We start from the raw sequence: 14,413 nt of genomic DNA, 5'->3' as shown, positions 1-14,413 counted from the left end.
ACATTTCTGACCGTTAGAAAAAAAACTAATTTAGAGGTAACCTTTGGAGACCACTTTTACATTTTTAAACACTTAACTTAAATCTTAAAAAAGTATCTTGATTAAATAGTTTGTTTAATTAGGTGGTCTAAAGTAAATGCTTCTTAAGTAGTCTGGAACAAAACCAATCAAAGTGTTCTAGAACAACCTGCTTACAAAGGAACTAACGGTTCCTTATTTACAGAACAGGTTTTTCTAGACCTCATAGCCAGGACTCAAGTTTAAACAATAAATTCATTTCTCCTTAGTATTGAGGACATGTCAAAAGGAAGCTTACATCCCAAATTAAAGAAAGAAAATATAACTTTTTCTAATTTAACAAGTTTCTCTGTATCTTAAACATCACAGAAATAAAGGCTCTTCTAGTTGATAGATAGCCCTGGGCTAGGCTAGTGGTCCCAAAGTTACTGACCTTCATCAATCTGATGATCAATAGGCATTTCTTGGTTCCCTGGCCACTGTGGTGTTTTAACTCTAACTAGCTCTTTCAAAAACAGATACTTGAAGACAGAGCAAAGTTTGTGGCATCCCAAGCAGTGACAGAGCCAACATCAAGGCTGGCAGTATGGCAAAACATGGCTTGCTTCAGGATAACACTTGGAAATACAATTCCATGTGGCATTGTCAGCAAAAGCCATTTCAAAGGTTGCCTTGTAGGTCCCAGCATCCCTTTCTATAAGCAAGGTAGACCATCCTGAAATCGTTCCCTTTCCTTACAGCAGAACAGTTCATATCTATGATGGCTTTTGAAATTGAGTGTATAAAATGGAATTGCCTTTCCCAATGCCTTTTCAATGCTTTTTTCCCTCTAGCTGGCAGATTTAAGAATCTTCTTATAAAGTTTTGAATCCTGAGTCAAAAAATTAATCCTAAAATAGTATCTCTAGGGGAATTCCACTGAAGATCAAATTTTCACAATTTTAACTCAAAATTGAAAAAGTGCATTAGAAGGTTTCCTTACATTAGTAAATGTTAGCATGTTAGGAAAGCTGTATTCAGAGTGGTGTAAGCATTTGTGTACTGTAAATAGGTGTGTATGTTCATAAGCGCTTGAACTGAGCATGCATGTTTGTGTTGATTGTAGTATAGACAAACCTTTTTATTTGCTGAAAGCCTCCCTACTCTCAAAATGCTTTGTGTTCTTTGCAAATTATGGGAAATCAGTGCCCTTAGTGTGACAGCAAGTGACCTCAGCACCACCACTGGGTGATATTAGTAGCCTTTGGGGGAGGATTTATTAAAGGATACTAGAAAGTTGGATTTGATTGACCATTAAAAACAGCTACAGAGTCCTTTGTCCTAAAGTACCATCTAAAATAATTCATGGTCACTCACCAGTTAGAATAAATTCTAATCATGGTCAGCTCAAAAGTATGTGGCAAATCAGGATGATTAGCCCAGATCAGGGAATTTTTTTTTTAAATAGAACATAGAATGCTTGAACTAAGCAGACATTGGGAGGTAGTCACACCACCAAGTGCAAGCATAGAGGAGGGGTTTCTGGGCTCTTAGGAGAGACTTGCTGGCTACTGGCACAGCCATGCTCTTCAGCACTACTATGGATTGCACAGGCTCACAAGTCCTTCCCTCCCATTCTTCTGTGCTCTTCCCATTGTAGTGGCTGAAACAAGGGTAGTCTGTGTGCATTGCCAAAGCTGTCCGGAAGGTGAGAAAACCACTGTCCTCTTGAGGTTATTTTGTCCAGTTGCCTTACTTTTCAGAATGGGAGACTGAGCCTAATAAAGCTGAACATTTGGAACAAGCCCACATGGATAGTAGGCGGACCTGTGATTGCTCTAAATGCCTGCAGACTCTGTGGCTGGAGTGAGTTTGAGAGGGGGTTAGGAGATGTTTACAAGATAGATCTTCAAGCCAAAAAAGGATAAACCAAGGCTGACTGGATTTTCCTTTTTGCAAAACATTTGAATGCTTTCCTCTTAGATTTAGTCTCCTATTGGAGTTAACAACCCAGGAGACTGTTACTGTAAATTGAACGTTACTTGTACTTGTACAGGTGCTGCCAGAGGACATAGGTACTCCTCAAGCTGCAGCTTGTATTCTTTGTATCATGCCCCCACAGGAAGTGAAATAATAGCAGTTACAAAATACTTACTTATAAAAGTCTATACCATTAAAAGGAGCTGTCCATAGCATCTACTCAGAGTTCTTAAAGTCAACATTTGAAATGTATAAAAAATTTTGCAAAATAAAGCACCCTGAGCAATATCCTTCAAATGTCTTTGTAGCTTTAACAGCACGAAGCCATACATTACAGAGACTAGATCACTTTAGGCCCATCTCCTCATGTAGTCTCCTCTATTCATACTCGGTTATGTAATAGACACATCCAAAATGAGGTTTATTTCTGTGTTTGTTACTTAAAACTCCAGATTCCACGAATAGAACACAAAAAGAATATGAGAATAAATCCATGTTAACACTATATAGGAACAATGAGACCAGTGAGTCCACACTCCCTTGTCTATATCTGGAAGGAAATTCCTCAGCAAAATACCAGACCCAGGTGATAGGTATGGAAGGCACACTGTGCCTCTTAGCATTACAGCTAATTTAAGGACCTATATACATATATATTCATATGCATATTATGTATATATATTCGTTCTTCTTGTTTTCACCTTTAAAAAATGTTATTTGGTTCCTTGAATTGTCTTGTCTGGAACCTTTTAGATACCTTGTCAATCATCCTTCAGCTTAAATGACCTTTATTGAGAGTACAATCCCTGCAGCATCCCCTGAGCATTGGAGAGCTGTGGTGGTAAGCAAAAGCCAATGGTTCCATTTTTATTTTTTCTGCTCACTTGCTGAGAATCCTTTGCCTAGCTTCCTTTCTCTATCACCAACCACACAAAATTTTATTCCCAGAGACAAAACACATCCATCATGCCAGCTTGAAGTAAATTCCCAGCCAAGGCCTGTCAATACTGAGGCCTAAATATTAATTTGTGGTTGACTTCCAGCCTCTTCTTATTTCATGGCTTCTTTTTCTCTTGGGAGTTTGAAAAGCCCAGGGATATATTTCTGAAATATTCTTTGTTGTTTCTGTTCTCTTAACTGTATTTTGCTTTTTAGCCTCAAAATTCTGCGAATAAAAAAGTCTCATGATAGGAACTATAACTGATATTCACCATCCCCCAGACCTTCATGTCCAGGATGACTTAGGACTTAAGTTCCATGACAGTTTAAAAAAATTAAGTTACTTAGTTTAGCATGCTGGCATTGAACTAAGGGTCTTCTGCACGCCAGGCTAGTGCCTTGCTGCTGATGGCCAGTCTATTCTTTTCTGGATTGCAACAATTTCTTTTGACACATGTCACTTAGATGGTGAGGGTAGAAACCACATTTTGCTTATTTCCAGTGACTGGAATATTGCAAAAAGAGATTCTTCAAAGCATGCCTGCAAGTCTATGGTAGCAAAATGAGTTGCTTAAGTTAGAATTAAGCTTTACAATCTCTGTGCCTTGGAAAACAAACTCCTGTTTCTGATCCTTAACCTCATCAAGAGGTTTCCTCACAATTGACCTGAATCAGGGGATGAGCCTTATGTTGACTAAAACTTGTGTAAAGATTTTCACATTTCCCTCTAAATAGAAGCTATTATCATCAGAGTCTTTATCCCAGGAAGTGTGAGCTCCTCTGGCATCTCTGGAGAAGGATGGACCTGGTTTGGGCTTACTCCTGATATTGATAACACATATAATTGACTTGATTTCTCTGCAGTTGTTCAAATGTTATTCTGTAGTTTGTAAATACATTTTTATTAAAAATTTCAAAGCTCTGAGACCTTGTTGAACACAGGCTCATCTAAAACTTGGTTTAAAAGAAAGATCTACTCATAAAGACAGCACAATGGCAGGGCTACATGTCCCTTACCCTGTCAGAAACCAGAGGAAGCAGTCAGAACCAGTAACCAGGAGCAATGTTCACAAATTTCTTAGTGTGCCAGAGCCTTGACTTCATTTGAAATGTGTCTAACTCAGATTTTATCTTTTGTCTGTACAGGACTTTTTCAATGACAGCATGCCACTAACCAAGTGATTCCTATACCTAATGATCAAATAAAGTCAAAAGGTCAGCAGAAAACCCTGTGAACTTTGTGTAGTGTCATCTAGGATGATGTCAGCAGGCATCAAGTGCTGAGCATGCTTTTCTGTAGCAATGCCAATGAGCTGATGTAGTTGTCATTTGACAGGAGAAAATACACTATAATGTCTAAAAGAATGGCTTTTGATTACTTAGACTTGGACACAAATTTGTTCTCTGATTTTACTAAGAATGTGACCTCTGAGCCTCAATATTTTCTTCTGTAAAATGGGTATACAGTTATTCACCAGTCAAACCAAGACTTCTATAAAAATTAAAGATAGAGTATCATTTAATACAGTGGGTACTTAATAAAAAGTGATTGCGCTCCCTGTAATAGCTAGAGATCTTATGTAATAATCGCAATATTGATCTTACTGTGATAACAATAATTCTTAGAAATGGCAATTAATAGCTTCAGAAGTTATAAATATCAACTTATTTATTTACACATAAGTGTAAGCCTAATGACTATTACTGCTTCAGGTTTATTAGAGCTAAGACTCATAGATGTCAAGTAAAAGATTTCGGCTTGACTGTGAACCAAAGTACATAACCATTTTCTGCTGCCTTCTTGCATAATGATGCTGTTGCAGTGTTGTCGGGACATGGATGGCGAGGTTTAGATAGCTCACTAAGACCAGGCATCCATCACCCTACTGTGGCCCTGTAACCATGTACACCTAGATCCATGCACATGGAATGGGTTTGTGTCCACTAGGTGGCATTGCTGTTTTAGCAAAATCAGAACAGAGCCAACATTTAGGTTTAAGAGTCTGTTACATTTGAGAGCACTTGCAGGACACTTCTAATTTCACCCTTAAAGTCTGATGAAATTTTAGAGCACATGTAGAGATCTGTGAAGACTAGTGATGTCTTGAAATAATTATGAAAAGTTCTCTTTGGGTGTCAGTGCCTCTGCAGGAAGCCCTGATGAAATGTGCAGTTATCTGTCTCTCTTCTATTGGCTCATAAGAAAATAGACTGAGGGCCAGAAAGGGAAAGTGATTGTCCACAGGAACCCAGAGCCAGTGGTTTTGTCTGCAGCTTTCTTATCATAATTTCTATTGAGGATGAGTCATAAATAAACCGTGAGAACTTCCCTTTTGTGTATGAGGTCAAAGATGGCTAAATAATTTCCAGCTTTCATTTCACTGGGATTTAAATGTATGTTCCAAACAAATACTACACTCAAGAACTTGGATATTAAGTGGTATATTACTTTGTTCTGGTACACTCCTTTGGAAAGATTGGGGGCCTCTGTATACAAAGGGCATCCCTATGAGTTGTGAATGTAGCAAGCAGCAGGTAAATAGATGAGCACAAGACCCCGGAATCAGATTTCCTGAAGTGGACCCTGGGCTGTCATGGAGTTACCATGAACCCCTTCTGAAGCAGTGAACTATGCTAGGCCTCTATAGGCCTCTGTTTCTGCAGTAAAATAGGACCCCCTTTTTTCTTTACTCTTTAGACTTATATGAAATTGAAATGTCTACAAAGTATCTCTGATACAATAAGGACATAGGTAAAGATAGCAATATAGTGGACTAGTCAGAGTCCAGCTACAGGTGCCTCTTGGTTGGGATATCAACAATTTATTTTCCTGCCCCATGATGAACCATTGGAAAGGGGAAATAACATCTCAGGTTCATCATTGTGTGGTATTCCTTCTTCCTCAAACACATGTCCCATAGGCAGCCTAGATCACAGCCGTAGATTTTATTGTATGTTCACAGCAAATTCAAATGAAAACAGTTGTGGGCTCCAGCACTTATTTGATGGCAACTAAGCTCGGGGCTTATAAAAGTATAGCAGAGACTTAGTGGGCACCTGTCTTGTGTTGTGCTTCTTATGATATCCCTGTGACCTAAAACTGTGCTTTGTCCTTTTCAAAGATTAGAGATCTGGTATCAAGGAACTTGCTCTACATTGCAATCTACAGAGCCAGGATTTGGACTCAGGTTGCCTGCCTCTTAGCCTGGAGGCAGTCATTTCTGCTTTTGCTCTAGCTTTTCCATGGTGAGGTGGACATGTAGCTCTGCTACCTAGGAGAGAAATGTATTAAGAGAGTCTGCCGCTATTTTTATGGCAGTTCATTAATGAGAATAACCCATTAAACAATCCTTAGACTGTTGAGTTTAACAGGGTGAAACAAAATTACAGTAGGTCAGAAGAGGGCTTGCCTGAGATGAGGCACCCCTGAGATTATGCCCTAAGAGGTCAAAAGTCATTATAGCTGAAAGATGTCCCTGATTAACTTGTTACTCTGTACTGCATAGCCTCCAAGACCATAGTCATCATTGCTGTGATTCAGAATCCCATATAGAATTCATGTGTGTAACATGCACATACGTGTATGCCCACATTTGTATAGACATGTATGTGGGACAACCTTGGCTGTTGCTTCTCAGGAGCTGTCCACTTTGTTATTTTGAGATAGGATCTCTGGCCTAGAGCTCAGGCAATCTAGGCTGGCTGGCCAACACACCCAGAAGTCTGCCTTGTCTACCTCCTCAGTGCTGAGATTATAAGTGGGGTGCCATGTCTTTAAAAGCAGGGATTCTGGGCATTACACTTACGTCATTGTGTATGAGCTCTTTTCCCAGAATCTCCATGTCAAATTCTTGAATTTAGATTCACAAAATCCATAGCTATCTTCTGGACTGCCTGCTGCACCTTCATAAAGAGGGCAGCTGGGGTACTCTGTGCTTATGGTGTATCTACAACAATCTTTGAGAACCATTCATTATATTACTCCATACTGTGTCCACTTCCCTTTGAACAGCATTATCTTGGAGAGCTAGGAAATGTCCTTGCTCCCATCAACATTTTCCCTTCTGTAAGAATCCAAATTCACCCAAGAGTACCCGTTCTTTCCTTATGGATAGCATATTTCTATTTCTTCCTTCTTCCTTCATTCAAAATAACTTTTATGGTGCAAGGAGATAGTGACAATTGTTAAGAGTATAAACCAATTTCATTTTCTCAGTAGAAACCAGGTTTTCATGCAATTTAATTTAGGGCTGTGAAGATGACCTTACTAAACAGGACTAAGGCACCTTCAAGGGAGAACTTCCAGAAATAAAACTCAGAGAAGACTCACACTTACCGATCTCAGTCATCGTTATCCCCGGAGCTAACTGCCCATTGTTGAAAGAGCTATAGGTAAACAAGTTGGGTACGGATGTGAGGTCATAGATAGGTTCTTGCTTTATCTGTTTGATTCCAGTCATGTCCAGTCCTGACTGATCGGGAGATGGCTGACCAGAATCTATGTTGTAATATCCCTCGGATTTCGGCAAGTCAATGACGTGCCCATTGGCGTAGGTGCCGCCGGTCTCGGTGTTCAGGTTGCTGAGGCCATTGCTGATGCTGCTGCTGTACACCCTGGCCAGGGCCTCTGCCTCCCCACTCTGCTGCTGCCGCTGCTCCTGCAGCCGCTGCTGGTGCTTCTGCACCTCAGCATACAGGCTGTCCCGCTGCTTTTTGGACATCCTCCCGAACTTCACAGCTGGGATAGAGAGAAGAGAAATAGACAGCAGTGTGATTACCATTAGCTTTAGCCATTTCATTCGAAGGGACGTGGGTGGTTGTCCCTTCAGTATCATATAGACAAATCCCTACGGTTCCAAAGCAGGGCTTCGCTCATTTACATTTCACATTTAGGGAAAGATTATATATTTGAAGGATGGGTTGGTTTTCATCAGAGTGATGAAATGTGTGTTGTCAGATTTCTGCCACTGTAACTGATAACTGAGACGATCAACTTAAAAGCAGAAAATGTTTATTTTTGGCTCACAGTATCAATGGCTTTTTTGTCAGTGACACAGAGAAGGTGTGGCGGAGCAATTCAACCCAAGCAAGCTAAAGAGAGGAAAAGGAAGGGGCTGAGGTCCCAGTATTTCCTTCAGAGGGACACTCTCCAGTGACTTAAGGCCTCTCTCAAGGCTCCACCCTGTAAAAGTTCTATAACCTCTCAATAGTGCCATCCTTAATATATGTGAATATATTTTGGTGACATTCAATATCCAAACAGCAACAGTAAGCTAGGAAGACATGTAAAAATGTGTATTATTTGTCACTGCCAGGAAATTGGAAGAGGTATTCATTTCCCTCTCTCTCTCCATTTGTGAATAGCATGTGCAAACCAAAACAACATACCTCACGAGACTAGCAAAGGTTTCCTGCTATTAAAATGGCCTCCATAATCAATACTGACTTTCTTTTCTATCATTAGGATTGCCAGTTCCTTGGGAAAAAAACCCTATTGTTTCGGTTTGGGACATATTTTATTGGTAAGAACAAGGATTCAGGGGTGTGAAAACTTCACCAGTTGCCACCATTTTGGATTTTGGAGCAAATAATCAGAACCTTTGGATGGCAGCTTTTGTATACACTGGACCAGAAGAAGCAACTTTGCTCATCATCCCAGCTCTAAGGTTTATTTTGCCCATTTCTTGCAGCCCAAACCTCAGGCATTTTGAGGGAAACCAAGGGAGAGGCTCCATGAGTGTCTGGGAATGATATAAAGAGGCTTTCACCCCCATGCACAGCTTCCTGATTTGTGGAGCACAGCCTTTGGAACTGTTAGGGATAGCGACTTCTTTTTCACAAGCCGTCAACCTTTCTCCCACCTCTTTTTTAGCACATGGTCATGTTGGGTGCTGGGCTGCCTGGTTCAAGTCATTTTGCATTCTGCGCCTCATGCTAATGATGGGGACTATGGTAGTCTTGGAGATGGTCATCTGAGTTTATGATTTCTTTTCTTTGGTGGTGGTGCCGGTTTCCCCATGGTTTGTTGATGTCAGGACCTCAGAGGGTGTAGAAAGGAGGCAGATGAGTGTAGAAACGGATCAAAATTCAGTTGTTAGGGTTGGAGTTTTTTTCTAAAAACTGCCACACAGGCAGTGCTTACAGTCTTTCCAGCTCAGAGGTTCCACAGAGGAGGCCTGCAATTGTGAGGATGCTGCCATTCACTCCCTACAGCATTCATCCAAATTTATCTTCCCTTTGCATTGGGACTGATGCTGCCCAATCTTATCTGAGTGTGGGTTGTTCAAAATGGAGACCCCACTTCCCAGCCCTGATTACTGAGAAATATGACCTGTGATTAACAGGATGTGCAGGCTGACAGGAGTCTTCAGATACTCCTAGGTATAGTGGCATATTTTCTCCCTTCTTGCCTGCCAGATTGAGGCTGTGACTGGCTGGACTTTAACACCCACAATCTCTCCCTCATTTTTTTTACTCCTTAATCTTTCTAAAAGAAAATTCCTGTCCCCTGGCTTTTCAATGCTGCTTAAGTAGGAAGATGAAGCAGTAATTATCCCGTAGTTTTTCTCAATGAAGAGAAACAATCTAATTAACTACTAGCAAACTCTCTTTTTCCCCCTCAGTTGTTGCTTTTACTGGGTCTTGAATTAGTTTAGATCATTGGATTGTGTTTAACTTGTTGTGTAGACACAGCTGTTATTAGACTCTGCTTTTCAAAATTTGTTTTTGGAGTATAGTGGTATATCCACTTGACCATGGGCAGAATGCTACAGAATGGTTAGGGAAACTTCTCCTTGTACTTTTATATTGTGTCATGACAAATAATTTACATATTGTTCTCTAGGGAAAAATGCCATTTTTTTTTAAGACAGGGTTTCTCTGTGTAGTTTGGTGCCTGTACTGGATCTCACTCACTCTGTAGACCAGGCTGACCTCAAACTCACAAAGATCTGCATGGCTCTGCCTCCTGAGTGCTGGGGTTAAAGGTGTGTGCCACTACCGCCCAGTGGAAAATGCCATTTTTATGAGGGAAATTAAATAATATTAAACATTGACTCAGGAGGACTGCATCCCAAGAACGTGGTATTCATCTGCCCTATTGCTGACCTTTCTATTTGTGTCAGCTCAGATGGCTCTTATGACAGCTCTAGTCTTCTCAATACAAGAACTTAGTCTATTGCATAAGACTACAATTTTATGGTACCTTTATAGAATAGGTTTAAATTATACGAATTAATTTTTTACAGGTTTAAATTTTACTGAGTTAAAATTTACAGGTTTAAATCACAGGAGTTAAAAATCAAGAGTGAGCCAGTTTTCTCCCTGGGATCAGAATTGCCTTTTAAACATACTTGCCATTTAACCCTCAGTTTAGATTTCTGCATGTTTTGAGGCAGAGTGATTGTATTAATGACCCCAATTCCTTCTACCTGCATCCTTTCATGTTCTCTACGTCTATTCCCAATTCCCTTTCATTCTGTGCAGGCATGCTACCCAACCCTGGACTCCCAGTCACATGACCTGCCTAGGTCAATGGGTTATTGACAAATCTGTTGCAAGCAGAGACCTGAAAAGGGCCTGTTTGATTGGGCACCTCACCATAGCAAGGACATGCCTGAACTAGATTGCTGAACAATAGGATATGCAAAGCTGATTCAGGCCACTTCTATATTACCCAAGCAAGGCCATCCACTATCAGCAGGGTCACAGACAGACCAGCAGCCAAAGCATGCCTCCATGTGCTGTTAACTATAGTCCCAGTAATTAGAGCTAATGATGTTGGAAAAGTATGTTGCCAAGGGCTCTGCTGTAATCATCTGACGATTCGACAGAAAAATGTACATCTTTTGTACGAGGCTGACTTGTCAGGTGACAGAGCAATTGGAATATCTAGAAAGAGGCAACTTAAAGAGACTAGAGTTTGGAATTCTCAGGCTTTGTCTTAAATCAAAGACTTTATAGACAATGACTACAAAGCTACTCCAGGACAAGTTTTCCATTTATTTCAGAAAAGTGTTTCAGTTTTATGTCCTCTCCTGTAATAAAGCTGGCGATGTACTCCGGGGCAAACTGTACTGTACACCAAGAAAATACACCTACTAAACTTCTCTGACATAGAAGTATTTCCTGGCTATTATCTACAGACACCACGATGTATTCAAAGCTCCACTTTAACAAAGGCCATCTACTGTTATATTTTCAAGTATTTGCATGCTTCTTATTACCCCTCATGGGTGAGCACAGCACATATTTTAACCATTTGCCTCTCTCAAACTTGATTTATTCTGTTAATGACATTCGCTTGAGTATAGAGACAGTTTCTTGTTAAATTGCCATGTCTTAAGAAAGCCAGCATGATTCTGTATACACTGAATGTGATTTACAAATACTCAGGATGACATCATCAATACACAATACATGCTTAACCCTCATTTCAATCCCACACTAGCAAAGAAAACTTCTATGTAGGAGGGTCAGAAATCACATCACTTTTGTTTACAGTGTGGGATTCTAAGTAGAACAGAAGTTCTCAGGCTGACTAGAAATTGAAAGTCACTGCTCCATCAAAGAGTTCTACTTCCTGCTGCACGAGAACCGAACAGTTCTTTTGGGGACCCTAGCTGTGTAACCATCACCTGTGACTCTGGGGTCATTTGGAAATCGTTGTGTCTTACTGTCTCCAAGTCTCCAAGTCTCTGGGTTTCTATCTGCTTCCCACTAGTGAAACGTGCCCTAGTTTAACTCTTTCAGCATTGGAGATGAGCCATCACCTTTATGGATCTAAACTTTGTAGTAAAAGTCTGATTCAATGTACTCATTTCAAATTCTCTCTCATGTCATCCAGTCCTTAGACAAACTTTGGATGTAGAATGTAGCTTCCACTATGGTAGTATGTCACTGACTATTGAGCACTTTCAACAAAGAAGTGTGACTAAAGGCCTGTATGTTGACTTTTAATTGAAATTTAAATCATTTAGTGATATGTGTCGAATGACCCAGTTTGGGATACAAAACACTTTTCTGTGAAGCTTGTCTGTACACAGGGCCTTACCAGTGTTTTCATAAGGGCATGACATCTATAGGAACACACCTGATACTTAAATATTATAAGTTAAATTAATTTTTCACCTTCTAGATTTTTCCATGGTTATTAGGCTTCTTATTTTTGGGGATGTGTGGTCTAATATCTTCATATTGATGCCAAACATTTCTCTACAAATAGTTCTACTGAGGATTGATTTGTAGAGCCCAGTTAACAGACAAGCAGAAGCCAAGCATGGGGGTACATGCCTATTATCCTAGCACTTGGGAGGATGAGGCAGGAAGACCGTCCTTGTCTACACAGTGAGTTTGAAGCCAGCCTGGACAATAGACTTGGATTATAAGCAAACAACCAACCAAAATAACAAACAAACAAGGAGAATATACATTAGGAAGGTGAAGATTCAAGATATGTGGTACCTATTCAAAGGATAGGAAGTCAATGATGTGAATAGTAAGGCATCTGTTTACCAGAAGCCATGATGTTCCAGTGACCAGATGTGGTGAAGTGAGACCCAGGCATAAGTGGCAGCCAGAAAATGCCTGTACCAAAGTGTATCATTGAGGGAGACATGAGGACATCTTACCTTGGCTCCTGTACTACTGCTAAAACACTGTGCCAGGATTTGTTGAGTCAGGAAAGGGGAAGGATAATTGAAAAGTGGTAGGAGATATTGCATTGCTCATTCTCATGTCCTGATTAGACAAGGTGAAAAACCATAGCTGCAGAACTTTAGGGTTATTGAGTACCATATACTACCATCACTTACTGGGACAGATAAATCCCCATCAGCCCTGATGCTAGTGGGATTTGTTCAGGATCAAGGTCATTTATAACATACTATAGGGCTACAAGAAAGTTGGGGCCAACGTTCATAGCATAAGAATGTGTATGAATGACTAAGAATGAAAAAAAAAGAGGTAAAATTCTTTATTGACCATGCTTGAATTTTTCACCTTGTATCATGAATCCAAGCAATTGGTTGTGTGTGGAGGAGAAGCACAGACACTCCATAGTCTGAGTGGAAATACAGGACCCCTGAATGCATTTGCATTCTTCATCATGGATCAGAATAGTCCAGGTCTCTCACTGGGTATTTATGAACAGCCAATGAGCTGTCTCATTCTCCATGAAGGTGTATTCTGCTCCTGGTATCCCATCACTAAGTAACTATGTACATCAGATAGCTCTGGTGGATGAATGGCTTCTCCTCACCAGGTAGTCATTTACTATCTAGCCTTACCAGGTCTTCACTTAACCTAGATAGTGTTGGCTGCTCTGCATCACCCCCCCTTCCTTTTTCTTATTCCTCAGGCAATTCTACATTTGATATGTTCCTGCTTCACTTCTTAATTCACGACCAGCGCTCTGGTTGTCTTTTCTTCATATCCCCAATTCCCACAGTTAAAACTCTTTCAGTGGCTTGAATAGCCTCTAGCCAAGCGTCCATTTGAAACCGCTAAGAACCAGGAAGGCAGAGGCTCACCATCTCTCGACATTCCTAGGGCAAGACACTTCTGCAGCCGGCAGTGCTGGCAACGGTTCCTGTTGGTTCTGTCAATCAAACAGTTTCTCTGCCTTGGGCAGGAGTAAGAGGCATTGTTCTGCTGGCTCCTCCTGAAGAATCCCTAGGGAGGACAAGAGAAAGTGAGGGCAGGAGACTCAGAGAAAGGGCAACATTAGCATATACACTGATAGACTTTCCACACCAAGTATAGCTGAGTTTAACCTTTCAAAAGTTTTCAGCTGCTTCTCGGAGAGCGTATAGGTGCTTCTGAGCAGAATGTATGTGCATATTTATGGACATGTGATGGTATCTTTCTTTAATTGTTCATTCATTCATTCATTCATTCATTCATTCATTCAATATTTACTGAAAGAATTTCTTTGAAGAGAATAAAGGTTTGCCCCAAAGGAACAACAGGGAAGGAACATCAAGGAGACATGTCACTATTAAACCAAGGAGGACAAAGTCTGATGGAGACATGGGCCTGGGTTTGAACTAAGGGTGTGTGTTTTGGTAGGAGGCACAGCATCAAGGAGTGTGGGCTCAACATCAGCTCCATTTCCCCCCATGTTCTAAAATGTATTTTTCCAAATCTGAAAAAAAAAATCAAATTGTCCAGAAAGTGTTAATTTTTTTTGAAGGCAAAGCCTTGCCATGCAACTCTGGTATTTCTGGCTTCCCTAGAACTGGATTTGTATACCAGGTTGGCTTCAAACTCACAGAGATCTGCTGCCTCTGCCTTCCTAATGCTGGGATTATGCATCATCACATTGGGCTGAAAGTTGTTTCTGAAACCCATGGTGCATCTTATCATAAATCACATTTTGAATCAAAGAAATACTAAATACAACTTCTTTGATATAAAGCAGGCAACAAACAAATGCCTACTTTTTGGTTATAGGATATAAGAGTTCTTATTTCAGGTAGGTTTGGATTTTTCTGGTGGA

The 14,413-nt window shown here is 40.4% G+C and overlaps 1 protein-coding gene across 1 annotated transcript in view; it reads right to left on the bottom strand.

Moving 5' to 3' along the window:
• Positions 1-13,473, bottom strand: part of Rorb (RAR related orphan receptor B) — a 46,640-nt gene extending 33,167 nt beyond the window's left edge. Inside the window, exons 1-2 of the mRNA XM_059247694.1 lie at positions 13,446-13,473; positions 7,253-7,654 (exon numbers count right to left, since the gene is read on the bottom strand). Of these exons, the coding sequence (XP_059103677.1) occupies positions 7,253-7,654; positions 13,446-13,458 (415 nt within the window). The 5' untranslated portion in view covers positions 13,459-13,473. The remainder of the gene's footprint in view (positions 1-7,252; positions 7,655-13,445) is intronic.
• Positions 13,474-14,413: the final 940 nt, after the last annotated feature.

This window comes from Peromyscus eremicus, chromosome 1 (genome assembly GCF_949786415.1).
Source record: "Peromyscus eremicus chromosome 1, PerEre_H2_v1, whole genome shotgun sequence".
In the NCBI taxonomy this organism is placed as follows: Eukaryota; Metazoa; Chordata; class Mammalia; order Rodentia; family Cricetidae; genus Peromyscus; species Peromyscus eremicus.
Note: the sequence above shows the minus strand (reverse complement) of the source record. Positions and strands in the feature narration are given on the sequence as shown.